Below are 15,617 nucleotides of genomic sequence, written 5' to 3'. Positions count from 1 at the left end.
TATATAAATAAAAACATAAAAGGTGAAGTTCTGGAACATATTTTAAATATTTCATATGGTTGTTCTGGAAGACCATGAAGCCCTATGATGAAAGACCTAAGAGGACAACATCTTCTAGAGCCCAGATACAGGCTGAGACGAGAGCAACGCTGGGAGAGATTCACAGAAGTAAGAAACAATGAAAGATTCAAGATTCTATTCCATGTCTCTCTCAAAAGACATTCTTCATGAGCTAAAATATTGTGTTAAATTTCTGCAATGTTTTTATCTCAAAAAAAAAACCAGCATGCAGCTTTGCACAGCAACCTGTTTTAATACGCAATTTCAGCTCAATTAAATGTTAAATGAGGATACAGCAAGAAAAGCAATTTCTGAACTATATTACACACAAGAATGATGACAATTTAGTGTCTGTATAGGCCTAAGTACTACAGACTTTGCTTCTAGAAAGTTGAGATGTTAGCATCCTGTATGGGTTACGAAAGAAGGTAGCCTGTGGGACTAAGGACCACCAGATCTTACGCAGATAGAAATTATTTTGCAATCTTTTTGGAAGAAGAATCAAATAGTTTTGTAGATAGTGAGGATTTTTATAGATACACCAGCAAATACATTAATAAAGAATATCATCCTTGTTTCCAAGGTATAAATCTCAAATTGATAATTAGCTAATATGGGGCTTTTTGTACTTCTTCCTCTTAACATTCCCATGCTCACAACTGTCAAAGATGGACCATTATAATGCACTAGTTATGGCAGTTCCTACTGTTATCTAAACTTTAATTAGATGATACTCTGTGTCTCCAACATATCTATAAGCTACATTGATAATTATCTGAAATTTCAGTTGTCCAAATGTTTTCTGTCTTCCCTGACATTTAGATAATTGAGGTTATACTGTAGTCACAGAGTTTTTCCCTTCAGTCCTGTATCTTTTAATTCCAGGAAGAAAAAGCTGCTACACAAATTACATTGGAAAAGTTAAAGCTGCAAATTGTCCATATTCTCTGATCTGTTCATGATGTAGCATTTAAACTGCCCAAGGAAACATTTAAGCAATAGCAAAATATAACTTTTTTTTATTTTTTTTCCCCCTCTTGGCAATAGCACTAATGAAATCCAGGGGGCTGGGGGACAGGGGGGGGAGAGAGAGGGGAGGTGCTTTTTTGTGACCTAATTTCCAATGTGTTTTTCTCCATTTCTTCAGTAAATCCTGCTCCTGTTCTGATATCACTTCCTGCTAGTTCCAGGACAGGAGAGGGAAAGAGAGAGAGAGAGACAGTGAGAGAGAGAAAGAAAGAAAGAAAAAGAGAGGAGGGAAGGAAGGAAGGAGGAAAGGAAAAGAAAGAAAGGAAAAAAGAAAGTAAGAGAAAGAAGGAAGGAAAGGAGGGAGGGAGGAAGGCAGGGAGGGAAAGAATACTAGCAATATTTCTGTGTATTTTAATAAATACAACTTCATTGCTTAGCTGAGCCACAGATAGGCACAATGTTTGAAGCTGCAGCACACCTGTTTCCCCAGAGATTAGTGTCTGCCAGAATGTCTTTATCTTTCTTTAGTGATTGTCGATATAATTATCACCTCAGTTTCCTTGGCTGATGAAATGCTGTTTATTTTCCTCTTCTTAGCTGAAAGTGAATGCTATGGTGAAGGACTCTTGAATACTCTGTTGCTTCTTACGGCCAAATCCTCAATGTTATTGATTGTTTCAATGGGAGTAAGCAACACATAGTTCTTTGCACAGAGATCATCAGATCACTTAGCAAAAGTCATGGAAAGTCCAGCCTCGAACTAATCAACAAAGTATTCTAAGGGACCGTATTGAGAGGCAGCCCGATCCCTACGCTCAGTGGTAATGGGAGTTCTTCCAGTGCCAATATAATGTGATGTAATGAAGTCCTGGAGGAAATAACTTGGGTTGATGCTGACTCCAAGACAGAAATCAAAATACAACAGAACTTCATTTTTCTCAATCAAAATACACTCCAGGCATTAAATAATATAATGCAGCTAAATTAATAATAAAAATAAAGCAGATAAAGAGAGATGTAGATGGTAAAAGCAGGGAAGAAGCAATATTTCAAGCACATCTGGCATAGACTGCAAGCTGATAAGGTGAAGACTATATGGGTGAGATTCATCTCAACTAATTAGAGACATATATAATATAATTACCTGAATATGAGTTAGTAACCCTTGGTTCTCTTTATAATCAATGGACAGAAATGGGAGTTCTAGCATGCAATTCAGCTCAACTGTGCTAACCAGCTTCTTTGGGATAAGGTGAATCTCACACTAAAAAAGATTCATGCTCACCCTATATAAGCATATTTTCCTCTGTCCACTATGAGGATAGTCTAAATGATTAGTGCTGTATTGTAAATAGTATAGTTTCACCTTCTCTGTCTCAGAACTAGAGAAGACAGTTCTAATGAGACCATGTGAAGAGGCAGAAGGGTAGAAAGAACACAGAAGGTCACAGAGGCAGAAGATTTTTTTGAAGCAGAACAGAGCAAATTCCAGGAAACCAGGCAGTCCTTAAGAAAAGCTGATTTTTAGACAGATAAATGAACCAGTGGAAAACCTTCCTACACTCCATCTGTCAAGTTCCCCTCCCCTCTTAGAGAGAAAGCTAGGCTCAGAACAGTGTTTATTGGAGAATATGAAGTTTAAAAAATTCATATGGTTACATTAACAACAAAATCAATGAACTTTAGCTTATTAATTTTGCTTTAAAGATCTGGAAATAGTTCCTCAATGAACAAAATATAAGAATAAGGTGTGTCCCTGGCTATATCTTAGTCAGTGTGAGTTCCATGTGCACTCTTTAGCTACGATTTACTGGAGCACATCTCAGCTTCCTGCACATCTAGATTGCATTTCCATGGGAATTTGCATGTGCATATATAGGAAGATGGTTTCTTAAGTCTCATCCCAGCATGGAGCCAGGATTCAGGATGGAAGCGTACATGGAACTGGATGGTGGGAAGTGTTCTCAAGTACTAGAGTAGAGACCTATGCCTTCCCAAATTTCTCATTATCCTAATTGTCCACACTCATTCCATCTGCAAGACCAGAGTACCTGATACCTACATATTTCTTTTAAGAAAACTATATATTTCTTTTAAGAATGCTGAAATGTCTTTCTTCTAAAGAAATGCAGCAAAATTTAGCCTTAAGACAAAATTCTTGCAAGTTTAACTCTCTGTAAGAAACCTTTGAAGTCATTAGTATCTCCCAATGGGCTTTGCTTTCATCTGCTCTCCGCCCTAAATTGTAGAGTAGTAAAATTACGAAAAGGCTCTGATATAGGATAAAGTGGTTCTTCAGGGTTATCATTTGGGGCTTCATTATTCCTGTTCAGGATTTCTAATTCAGCAGCAAACAAGATACATTTTTATCTGGTATGGGACGAAGACTGAAGAAAAGGGAGATTGTCTCCTTTCTAGCTTTATATTTTTAGTTTCTAGAGATCAGCAGTCTCAGCACTCACCACAAGAAACAATTTATTTCACTTCATATTCTATCTCAAGATGTCATTGACATATCCCATATTCCTTTCTACCCAAATTCTTCTCCTAAATACATTTTTGCATCTCAATAATTATCTTACAATTCTGTCATTTGGGATGACATTCCACCATTCTGTGATTCAGCATTCATACCACCCAAATGTCCTGCTATAGACAACCAAAATTTGGTAAGGCAAGTCTTCAACTTCATTGACTGCTTCCATGCCCAACCTGTAGCTTGATATACAAGACCCCCTTCCGTGTTGTCATCAACAGGCTTTTCTTTGAGAAAGGGCCAAGGACCTGGTTTATTTGACCCATAATGGCCAAAGACTGGGAAGGCTTAGTCTGTGAAGTTTTTTTTCAAAAGACTCTGGATGAGGTGTTATCTGCTGATTCACCACTTGCCCCGTGTCTCGGAACACGCACTGCAGAGTGCATGGTCCTGCTCCCAGAAAGCATCCAGGCACAGGACAGAGATTGCATGGGTGTACTGACTGTTACTGCCAGGATATTTGTTTGTCAGCAGCAGCAGCAAGAGTCTGTTTAGTCCACAAAATCTTCCATTTTGGCATGCCCATTTTAGCACGCAGGCCAGAGGTTATATGAATCATAAATGAGGAGCAGAGGTGAAGTATTTTGGGCAGCCTGTGGTGAAAGACAAGAACAGGTCACTTAATTTAAAATAGAAATGCCAAGGAAAAAAATGCCTAAGTGACATGCTGGAGAGAATCTGGATAGGTTATTCCACTGAGACATGATGTGGGCTCTCTTCTGCTGAGAGCATTGTTAGTGCAGTGCAAAAAAGCCTCCTTTGACCACGGTCTAGGTATACTTGATCTTGAGGGACCTTCTAGATCTATATTTCTATATGTCTATCTAACAAAGGGAAAATATTGACCTTTTTCAAAATAACCAAAACTACTTTTGTTTTGATAGTGTATAAATAGAAATTAAAGCTTAGATTTGTTTGCATTTTGAAGTATTGCATATGCTTTTCTGCTGCACAGATTTGGCAGAAAAGCTTTGAAATACAGTTGAATTGTGCAACACTCTGAAGCTTAGAAACATCTGTCAAATTAAAATACTTACGGGTTGTGGCTTTTTGGGAGAAATGAATTCTACATTTTGGACACAGTATTATTTAGAAGTCTCCAAAGTCCTTAGGATACTATAAAAAACTTCCTGTAAATTTTCAAAGTAGGATTTGAGCATAAGACTGCTGAAATGGATCCAAGTATCTCTTTCAGTTTCTACCTTAGTGTTTGGGTCTCTCAGCTTCTGCCTCTCAACTTTTCAAAATTACCTCCTAAGCAGTCAAATCTTGCACCTAAGTTTCAAGGTATCTCTGCAATGCTTTTATGATGCTGCATTGTGCTTTTGAAAATAGTTCAGAGGCACTCAGTGTATGAAAACCCCTCCCACGTGAGTAGGAATGGATTCCAAGTGTCTATCTACTGAAGCTCAGAAATCTGTTCATCTGGTAAGGCTAATTTTTAAAAGAAACGTCTTACTACAAACCCTAGTTCCTTTCCCGAGACCCTAATTATGAAGCAATTGCTCTTATCAGGCCTGAGGGCATTTTATTTTTAGCAAGTTTAATGATGCTGCATGCTGGCAAGTTCAGGAGCATTTTGCAGGAAGACTTCTGTAACACCTACTTAGCAAACTTGAGTATAAATCTTTCAGTATCCAATATAAGGAGGAATTCTTTCATCTACACAGTAATCCACAGAGTGCTGTTTTCCGTAGGAAAGGAAAAGAGACAACTACTACCTGCTGTGTAGACTTAATAACTAGTATTTAAAAAGGTTTTTTTTCTCTAGTTAAAAGAGATGCATACAGTAAGACTTAGAGTTTTCATGATGTCAACATCAGGTTTGCACACAACCATCACGGAATGCATAGTACTTATGTGATTTATCTCTTTTTGTAAGCAAGTATGAAATTGCAAAAATCACACCAGATATATATGATGAATAGAAAATGTCCTGGCCAGCATTCTACCTTACATCATGTAGTTGCGATGTCAAAGTAAAGAACTGTTTAACAAGATAAGGAAATATTAAAATAATTATACATAACTTAAGATGCACATTTCAGTCTGATGTGACTGCTCTTCTCCAGAAGTCAGAGTGGCGACCTTAGTTTGCTGTAGCTAGCCCTGGCATTAAAACTACTTCTAAACAACAGCACCTTCACCAAGGTTACATGAACTTTCATTTATCTGCCTTAAAATTCATATATCAGCTAGTTTCTCCTAACTTTCCTGAGTATCTTCCATATTCATTTAAGAAGTTAAGGTCCAGTCTATGAATTATATTTAAATGTACAGAAATGCTGCATCACAGAGGGCTCAAGTATGTGAAGGGCCAGCTTGTCTGGGTTGTGCCATGTATCTTCTAGATCTGAGACAATATTAGACTGTTTAAATGGAAATAGCTTAGGTTGATGGAAAGTGAAAAAAATTTTCTCCAATCCCTCAGAGGGATATATAACTGGTGGGAAATAGAAAAACTTGAAACAAGAAAACAAAGGACTCAAAGGACTTAGATATTAAAGAATAATTTTGAAAACTGTAGCCTCAGGGAGGCTGCATGCTGTGACAGGGCATGCCTTTGCCCATGGTTCCTTCCTTTCCAGCCGCTACGTCCGGGCTTGATCATTGACATGGAACGGGAAGCCCCAAAAGAGGACGATCTTCTGGGTCCTGTCCAGACAAAAAGTCAGGATGTGACCAGGGTTCGCACACAAACTCAGGCCTTCGGAAGCGTTCCCAGGACCTGCCATTTAGACATAGGCTTTAAAGCTCAAAACTAGCTTGAGAAAAAAGGAAGGCAACACTTATAAACAAAAGTGGCCTGTTCAGGTAAGAAAAATGTGGAAGGAGAGACAAGAGAAACAGAGAGAAAGAAAGAAATACAAAGAGCGTATTCCTGAAGAAGAAATTATACACAGGAGCAGAGGTCCTGGATTCCTGAGGATTCTTGAGTGATGAATTACCTAGAGCAGGGTAATATACACAGATGTTTTAGTGCTTTGTGCAGATCTGTATGTTTATAAAGTAAAGAGTGACTTTTCTGGAGCCTGCATGTCTGTTTGCTTCATTTGCACATCTCCCTAAAAAGAAAAAGCGTCAATCATCCTCAAGACTGGAGAAAAATACATGCTTAAAGTGATGGGAAATCTTGAAGCACACTGGAGCTCCTCGATGATGATACAGCAGATCTACGAGGGGATTCCAGACAGAAATACTTTTTTGTTTGTTTTTTAACTGAACCCAGGAAAACTTCTGAGTTCCCAAGAAAACATAGGTTCCCCGGCTTTGTCCTGACTTCATACCGGAATAAGACACAGTGATGGGCCAGCAAGCAAGTTCATAGACAGAGGGTTCTGAAAGTCAAGGCTACAGCCTGCATGGGGCAAGGAAAATGTGACAGTTCAGGAGCTCTCTGTGGTGGGACCTGAGCAGAACAGCCTGCTGAAAGGGCAGCTCTACCAGGCAGGGTACCACCATGCACAGATAGGTTCTGTTTGATGAAAACGTCCTTCTATTATCCATTCAAAAGTCCCATTGATTTAAACTAACAACAAGAAATAACACCTGTTATACTGGTAATCCCCAAACCTGGACCTATTCATCTTAAAAAAAGATATATTTTATGTATATAATATTGCTCATACAAGAGTATCACTATAGCTTACATATTTTAATTAAGTTTAATAACAATCTTCATTCTGCAGAAGACTAAACTGAAGCTAAAGGAATTTTAATACTTCACAAAAACGATCATGTGGTTGCATAGAATATACAAGGTTAAAACTGAGGAAGTGACGGAAAGGAGAAAAAATAATAGCCACAGATTTTATAGGAAAAATTGCAAATTATAGTTCTTAACTTATGGAATATAAAGCCTGGAACACCTCAGAAAAGTCTGAAGATCAGGACTCCCTACCATTACAGTATTCTTTAGTCACTACAGCACCAGGCAGTAAGCTTAGATATATATATATATGTATATGTACAAGTATCTGTTTCCAAGGAAGGGATAGTGACAGCACTGAGAAAATATTTTTTAAAGAAAAAATAAATACTGATTTCTCTAACATAATGTGAGCATATAAAAATTTAAAGTGATAATTTTAGAAAACATGAATTTAAAATTGGGTTCCTAAAATCATTATATTACAAACTCAATATAAGCAACAGTTTTGGGAACTGGTATCAGCTTCTGCTGACTACAGGATAGTTTAGCCCTCCCACCCTTTTTAGTCTGAGGTCTTTAGCAGGAGCAAAAATTAAGGCTGTAGGCAGAGCTAGGTATATACAATCAGAAAATGAGGGTCTGACATACTTACTTTATCATTCAGAAAATGAGTGTAAAGTAAGTGAGATGATAATGTTGCCAGGAATAATAGCCAAAAACCCCCCAAGAGAGCTGGTGCAGGACTTTGAGGCATATTGTGGCATCACTCAGAGAAAGAGAGGGCATCACTTTAGCCAACTAATAAAGCCAAAGAGAAAATAGAAATTTACATAACGAAGCTGAGAATTCCAAATATAAAACTTATCTGTGGAATTATATTGACTTTATAGCATTTCAGTGAAAATTTTTGACAAGAGGTACAGAAAAGAAACTTCAGCAGTTGGCAAAAGCTCTTTGTCCAAAACATTTTGGACATCCGTGCTAATTAGAGACAGGATCAGACATGGCAAGTGGGACTCCAGACTTCAGGGAAGACTGTTCAGTGAAAATCTACCTTAAAGAGATGCCTTCAAGGATGCAGGCTGCACTGTCCAGGGAAAGGACCAAGAAAATAACACCCACAGGAGCAGATCTGGATCTGCTTGGCTTGGCACTACCCAGCCAGCAAACATAGCCACCAGCCAGTGCACGCAGGGCCGAAGACCAGCCCCACCACATGCTGCCTTTTCTCCATGCTGCAGTTAAAGGACGAGGGAGGGAAGTGGGGTTGTTTCAGAAAGGAAACTGAGGGGAAATGAGCTGAGAAAACAGGCCTGCACAGGTACAAAATAAAAAATATTAAAAAGGATCCTATGACATAGACATATTACTAGGAGGGAGAAACAGATGGTGGAAGAAGCTTGAATGCAGAAGATTTCAGTCTGCAGAGGTAAGTCTTAAATGCTAGCCGTGGCTGCAGCAGATTTAATAAAGGGATGATTTAGCTGTAGAATCCTTTTCCAGCACTTAGCTCATAAACAACAGGAGCTCAGATATGCAGAAAAACAGGTTGAAACAAAACAAACAAAACAGCCAACCAGTATATGTTTTACCCAAAGCAGTTACTTTCACAATTTACTGAAATCTTATCTTTCCCAATATATCTTCTCCTGGAGTCCACATTTCTATTTCCATGTCCACAGAGAAAAACTTATCAAGAGTCTCCAGTCTTTAGAGTAGCATCTACACCGCTTTGATCTGCACACTCTGCTCGAGAGCATCTTTTTTCCTCATTCCCCAGTTTCAAGCCAAATACGATTAGCTCAAATATCAGGCAGCACCAGTTTCCAAAGGCAGGGCATTGCCAGGCACATACTCAGATTTTCCTCATCCCCTCCCCTGAGAGTGCCCCCCTTGTCTTTTTGTCCAGGCTGTACCTAAGAAGATTCTTTCTAAAATTTCTCTTTAAAATACAGACTCTTACATATTGCTAGCACTCTCCCCCAGGCTCTTATCACCATGCATCTCAACCACTGCAATGTTCTTCCTCAGCCTGGACAAATGTAATGTTACCTCTGGTATCTGTTCAAAATGCTGCTGTAAAGTTCATTTTTTGATGCCATCAAAATGGCATGTCATTCATACCTGTGCATCCCTCCACTGAATACCCTTTCCCTATTTAATCAATTATAGCTGCTTACTTCCATTTCTAAGACATTTCAAAGTCTAATCCTTTCCCTTTCAGCCCTTCTCCAAGCAGTTCTTATCCTGCATCGAATAGCTCATTATGTTTGCCCTCCATTTCCTACTTGTTAAATGTGAGTATCTTTATGCTTCTTTCCATGCAATACTTCTCTATAAACATCCCTGAATGAATAGTATGAAACAATTGAAAATTATTACTTTCATTACATTCATTGTCTGAGTCCTAGATTAGAAGCACTGAGGTTCTGAAATCAAAATGCTATAAAGTAAAGCTGGATGAATAATTCATAGCATGGAATTTATTTAATGAATTTTGCTTCATTTTCTGTTTACAGAAAGATGAATTTGTTATTCAGAAGTACTCTGCAAATAATCTTTGCAAATTATTCTTGCCATGTTGCTTAAACACAAGCAAATTTGAAAATTGGTCTGTTTAGATTTGTATATAGGTCACATGATAAATTTCTGTAGCCTAGTTACAGGAATATAACTTAGAGGCAGGCTGTGGGTACAAATATTGGTGGTTACAGATCTAAAATTCAGTTTGACAATAATTTCTAAAATAATAGTTATGGTGGTGGTGAACATTTCTACCAATAAATTTAGCTTCCACAGTATCATCTGAAACAAATGGAAGGGAGCTATAAACACAAAAGCTATTTTTATTTTAAAATGCAAATGCTTTTTTTCCAAAAGAATTGTCATTTTATTTTAAGCCTACTTCTCTACGGGAAGGAAGCTTCCATGCCTGAGTTTCTTGTTTTTCTGTAGTGCCCAACTGGCTCCCTTTCACTTAACCCCATAGTAACATTTCTTAGACTCCTGGTTAAAAAACATTTGGAAAAAAAGACTTGGAAAAAAAAGGAGGAGAGTTCAAAGACATCAACCTCCCAGAAGTTCAGAGAAAATCTGTCTCTGCCTGGAGCGGGACGGTCAGAACCGCGTCCCCAGCTGCAGGACCGGCTGTAGCAAGCTCTGGTCGGCAGCCCCCGGCTCTGCAATCAGCAAGTGGGGCACGCGCCTGCACCTCCCCACCAGCCACAGCGTCTGCTGCGGGGCTGGGGGCTGTGCAGGGGGGCGGAGAGGGCTGCGGAGAGGTTCAGGGACCACGGGGGAGCAGGGAGATGGAGGGAAACCCAGGATGAAGGGGCCTGAGAGCGTGTTATTAAAGCAGTAAAGTTCAAAGGCAGTACAGAGGAAAAAAGAGGGGAGAAAGGGTATGAGAGGTGTAAGACATCCTTCTGTAGAAAAACAGGCTTTGTTCATTCCCCTGCTTGTGGAGTTACGTGGGGGGAGGGGTAATTTTTTGGAGTACTTTTTCCTGTGCTGGATGTATAAATCTTCTCTTGCCTATCTGAGCAGCAGTATCTTATTTCACCGGTCAGGACAATACTGCTATGCAGTGGTGCAGTTAGGTGAAAGGCAATAAACCATGATCTAAATGACATAATATTCATGATTTATGTATAAATATTCCTTCCTAGTGTTCTCACAGGGCTCAACCAACTTTCCTTCCAAACAGGTCAGGGAGTTTGAGATACTGCATTTCCTATTCCCATGCAACCGTAGCTTTCAACAAAGAATGCCTTGACTGCCTCAAAACAGTTAACTAAAATTAATCATCTGGGAAAACACTAAATACATCCATGTACCAGATACAGCATGTGAAACAAGGTCACTAGATACCACTCTTGACTGAGGGTCAAAAATTCTTCCAGTCCTGCTCAGAGCTGGGTTCAGCTCCAGTGCAGGCAGCGGATACAAACCCAGATCAAACTTCCAATCTTTTCTGGCTCTATCACCACAGCAATTTTCAAAGGAGGGTTCGTGCCTTCCATCGTTGCCCTCTCCCAACATGTTGTTTGGCTCTTGAGCAGAGGTCAGTAATAACAACCTCTAGCCTAGGAGCACAAAACTTATTCACAACGTGATCTTTTGCTCCGTTAAGCTGTCCTACCAACCATCTCCTACACCACATACAGTTCAACCTGCAGTACCTATTATAGCTTCGCAGCAACAACAGTAATTATTACTTAAGTAAATAATGAATATTATTAGGTGCCTTTTAAAGTGAATCAGAAGCTAAAAATTAAAGCGATAGCAGTCCTGTGAAGACTTCTTCTCTATAGCCTATCAACAAATACTGTTTGGAACAATTTGAAAACTGCTGATTTCAGATGGAAAACAATTTCAAGATCCAATTTTATAACTACATCTTTTTTTCTTGGGTGCAGTGTTGACATCAATTCTTTTTTTTTTAAGAAATTTGCTCTGCTTTACCTATTATAAAATTAAAATATACTCTATATACAACATATTGTCTATAGATTTCACAGAATCATTTCACAGATAAAGAGCTCAGAAGCATTTGTTAAATTCTAACTCCCCTCTTTTTTCTCTGAAATACATAGTGGACCTCACCTTTGAAGAGAAGAGAAGGTGATGGATTCTAAAAGAGGACCAACATATGCAACATCTCCTTTCCTGCAGAGCAGCTGGAGGGCTGTGTCGCACTCGTTCTATTTACTGTTAATGGACAACTCTTCTCCTCTTCCTATTTTTCAGGAGAAAGCTAGACTTTTTATTACAATTTTCTTAGTGAGCATTCTGTTCTCTGTGGAACACTTTTTTTTTTCTTTCAGGGAAAAACAAATGCCCAAACTCCAAAACATTCAGACTCCAGCTGAAATAGAAAGTATTTGAGTGCTTTCTAAGAGCTGCAATTTGGACTAGGATCATCACTGTGGACTTCACCACCCTAGTACATTGTGCCTGATGTGTCACCTAAAAATAAACTACACTATCACATAGGAGGTGTATGTCCCTATAGGAAAATGGGAATGTAAGACATATATTCCCATGGAAACCATGATGACAGTTCAACCTCAAAGTATATGATTTTCAATGGAAATATTTCAGATTTAGCCTTTCACCCAAAACTCAAAGTTTTCCAAATAACCAAATAATTGCTTTTCCCACTTTTATAGGGAACATCTATAATTTAAAAGATGGCTACTGGGAAGGGTTTTTTTCTTTTTTTGCTTTTTTAAATTAGATTTAAAAAACTTAGCATTTGAGCTCTTACCTTGTAGATGTCCAGGAATCCACACTGATGGTCAAATCGAGTGTAGAGCTCATTCAGCATGCTGATGACCTGCATGGGAGTGCACTGTGCGCAGATGGCAGTGAAGCCCACAATGTCTGAGAAGAGCATCGTCACATCATCGAACTTCCTGGCCTGAACTTGCTGCCCCTGCCACAACTGCTGAGCCACTTCCTCGGGAAAAATAGAAATCAGAAGATCTACTGTTTTCTTTTTCTCCTCTTCCAGGGCTTGGTGCGTGCATTCTAGTGTTGCCTTCAGTTTATCCATTCGTTTTTTCAAGCCATCTTGAGCCTTTGCTTGCTCCCCAACCAATATGACATCGCGAGTAGCATCGTGGATAGGTATGTCTGAAAGATGGAGGCCTCGGCCCATCAGTTCATCCAGCTTGTCCACACAGGGGGAACCCAGAAACAAAACTGAATTTGATTCGGGCACATGAATCATTTGTCCTTTAACTTCCATCACCTGCAAAATAAAAAAGTGCTTAGAAAAGTTAAAACTATGCAAGTATAGATGGATCTCCATTATACTTTCAGTTCAGTGCACTGCTACTTATCTGCCTTCCACAGCCTCAATTCTGTCTCAGCTTAAATGATGAACATAAACCGTAGCCTTTTATACTCACCTGTTCAAACAGAGACTCACACAGTCTACTCACGAAGGTGAGTCAGAAGATAGCCTATATTGATACACTAATAGCCTCAAATCAGATATTAGATTCCTTTTCAGCCCAGTTAAATAACGAAACAACCACAATAACACATATTTCTCAGAATGGGTGTAAGTGGTGTTTCTAAATTTTGCTCATGGAATGTGCTTGGCCTGAAAAGCAAATTCCGAAGTAGCTCCGTCTCTGTTAATTAGCTATCAATTATTAAAAAAAAAATTAAAGGGAAATGACAACAACTAGCTCAAAGCAGGTTAGTGAAACAGGGAAGCAGCTTCTGTTTTTTTTCAGTGAAACAGCCATTAAGCCATGGGTGGCCATGTTATAGACGAGTCAAAAAAGAAAAGACATGAGAAAGAACTCTATAAAATAATGAATGACAGAAAAAGTATGTCAATTCTCCTATTTCCTATTTGTCTTCTCATACATGCAGCCTAATCGAAGGGCAACATTATGTGTTAGAGTCTGTGGATTACTTGCTGATTTTGATTCACATGATTTCTCTTTGAAGAATGGAAGAAGGAACTATAGGAAAGGAGTATTAGAAAGGATCAGGTGGTTCTTCACACTGTTTTACAGACTGTTCTACCTTTAAAAAATTTTCATCTCAGTTCCCAGATCAGATTTCGTATTTCACTCTTAAATGGCTAGATGTCCCAATTCTAGAGTGCTGTCTGTGGTTGACATGAATGAGACTCTGGCTTGTTACCTCCTGCACCAATCCACACACAAAGCTACCAGACTGAAATGGACATTGAAATTCAACTGTAATTATACATTTGTAGTTTGGGGCTACATTCTGATTTTCATTAACTTATTTGTGAGTCACACAAGAGTAACTGTCTATTAAAGTAAACAAGTAAAGGGCCAATTTTTGCCTGAATATAGTATTCTTTAAAAAAAAAAAAAAAAAAAAAAAAAGCTAACATGAACTTACATGTTTTGCTTAAGCAGAAAAGAATTAAATAGAGTAAACTGTGCCTTTCTGTAAATATAGCCTACCATAACCTCTGCAATAACCAATAATCATAGCTGATGTTTTCATTTGAGGAGTGCACAAAGTCCAGGGTCATATTATGCTAGGTGACCTAAAAATATGTAGTCCTTATCCAAAGGAGCTCATAGACAAAACAGACACAACACAGAACAACACACAAACTTTGTGCATCCAAGCCCAGAGTTTCTGTACTTAAGCACCATAATGTCTGAATTCTGCATTTTTCTATTTCACGCAATCCACTGAAACAAAATGATCTCCTCCAGTCACCCTTTCTTTCATCAGGCAGGCATTCCCTCACCCTCACATGATGCACCTCACATGATTCCTCCCATCCACAATCCTCCCCAAAGCAAAATAGAAAAACCTCAAGCAGAGAATCCAGTAGCGTCTGCAACAATGATGTGGCATAAGCGCCCAAATGCCTGAAAGCTCCTGTCGAGCTAACATGGTACTTTCCATGGTTTGGGGAGATCTTGAGAAGCTCCTGTTTCTATTAGGGATTTCTTACATCAGGTAATATGCCAGCATTGCAGACCCTACTTTAAGTGTGGGATCTGAGCTCATCCTGTCTCCATGCCCCTCTGCCTCCACCAGAGCATACCCTTCCCCGCTGGCAACCCTACAAATGTTACTTCTGACATCAGCCTGGGAACTCAGCAAATGAAAGATCTTCAGCATTTAAAATTGTCATTTTTTTAATTCACATTCCTACGCACCCACTAATGTTTACATTTGTAAGGCTTGTTCCCCAGCTTCATTCTGGAAGAGCCGTCTCTGCAAGAAGGTTGGTCAGAGTGGGCAAATTTAATGCTCCAGGGCTAACTCTTCTTTTAAAATTTTAAAATGTATGGCTCCCCGCTCAATACATAAGTGAAATAGGTGCTTTCCTCATGCATGCAGCCTCATGCTTTCAAAGGGCTTACATGAAATTGTTTTAACTTTGAAGTACAAATTGCCAAATGAGAGATATACATTTGATGTACAAAACAAATCCATCTCACATCACCACTTCAATCCTCCATCTCCTGGTGAAAATAAGGTGTCACTTTGGGAGGAAAGAGCGTGACCTTGGACCCTGCCTGAGCCAGCTAGGCTGAGGGTGGGCTTCTTACCAGCAAGTCAAGGCACTCGGCCAGGAATTGTGTTTCTCCTGTTAACCTGCCGTGAGACTAGAAGAAAATTAATACATCCCTCTGTGCTCCTGCTTCCCCTGTGTCAAATTAGGGTTTAAATCCTTTGATGTGATCCTTGTCTGTCTGTGTGAATACTCTGGGCCAACCTTCCTCAGGTGGATTCCTCGCAGGAAGCACTGGCCTAGTGAGTAATGTACCAGAGAAGCACTTCGGAGGCCTATGCTCCACTTCTGGGTAACCCCAGGCAAATTATCAACTGTGAATGCTTATTTGGCCTTTCAACACAGTGGGAACAATAACATTGACCTCC

The 15,617-nt window shown here is 39.2% G+C and overlaps 1 protein-coding gene across 1 annotated transcript in view; it reads right to left on the bottom strand.

Annotated features, from left to right (window-relative positions):
* The window catches only part of GUCY1A2 (guanylate cyclase 1 soluble subunit alpha 2), a 179,626-nt gene that overhangs the window by 77,427 nt on the left and 86,582 nt on the right, over positions 1-15,617 (bottom strand). Inside the window, exon 5 of the mRNA XM_064505070.1 lies at positions 12,487-12,972. Within this exon, the coding sequence (XP_064361140.1) occupies positions 12,487-12,972 (486 nt within the window). The remainder of the gene's footprint in view (positions 1-12,486; positions 12,973-15,617) is intronic.

The sequence above is a fragment of the Dromaius novaehollandiae genome, chromosome 1, assembly GCF_036370855.1.
Source record: "Dromaius novaehollandiae isolate bDroNov1 chromosome 1, bDroNov1.hap1, whole genome shotgun sequence".
NCBI lineage: Eukaryota > Metazoa > Chordata > Aves > Casuariiformes > Dromaiidae > Dromaius > Dromaius novaehollandiae.
The sequence above is the reverse complement of the archived record's forward strand: the minus strand, read 5'-3'. Positions and strand labels throughout refer to the sequence as shown.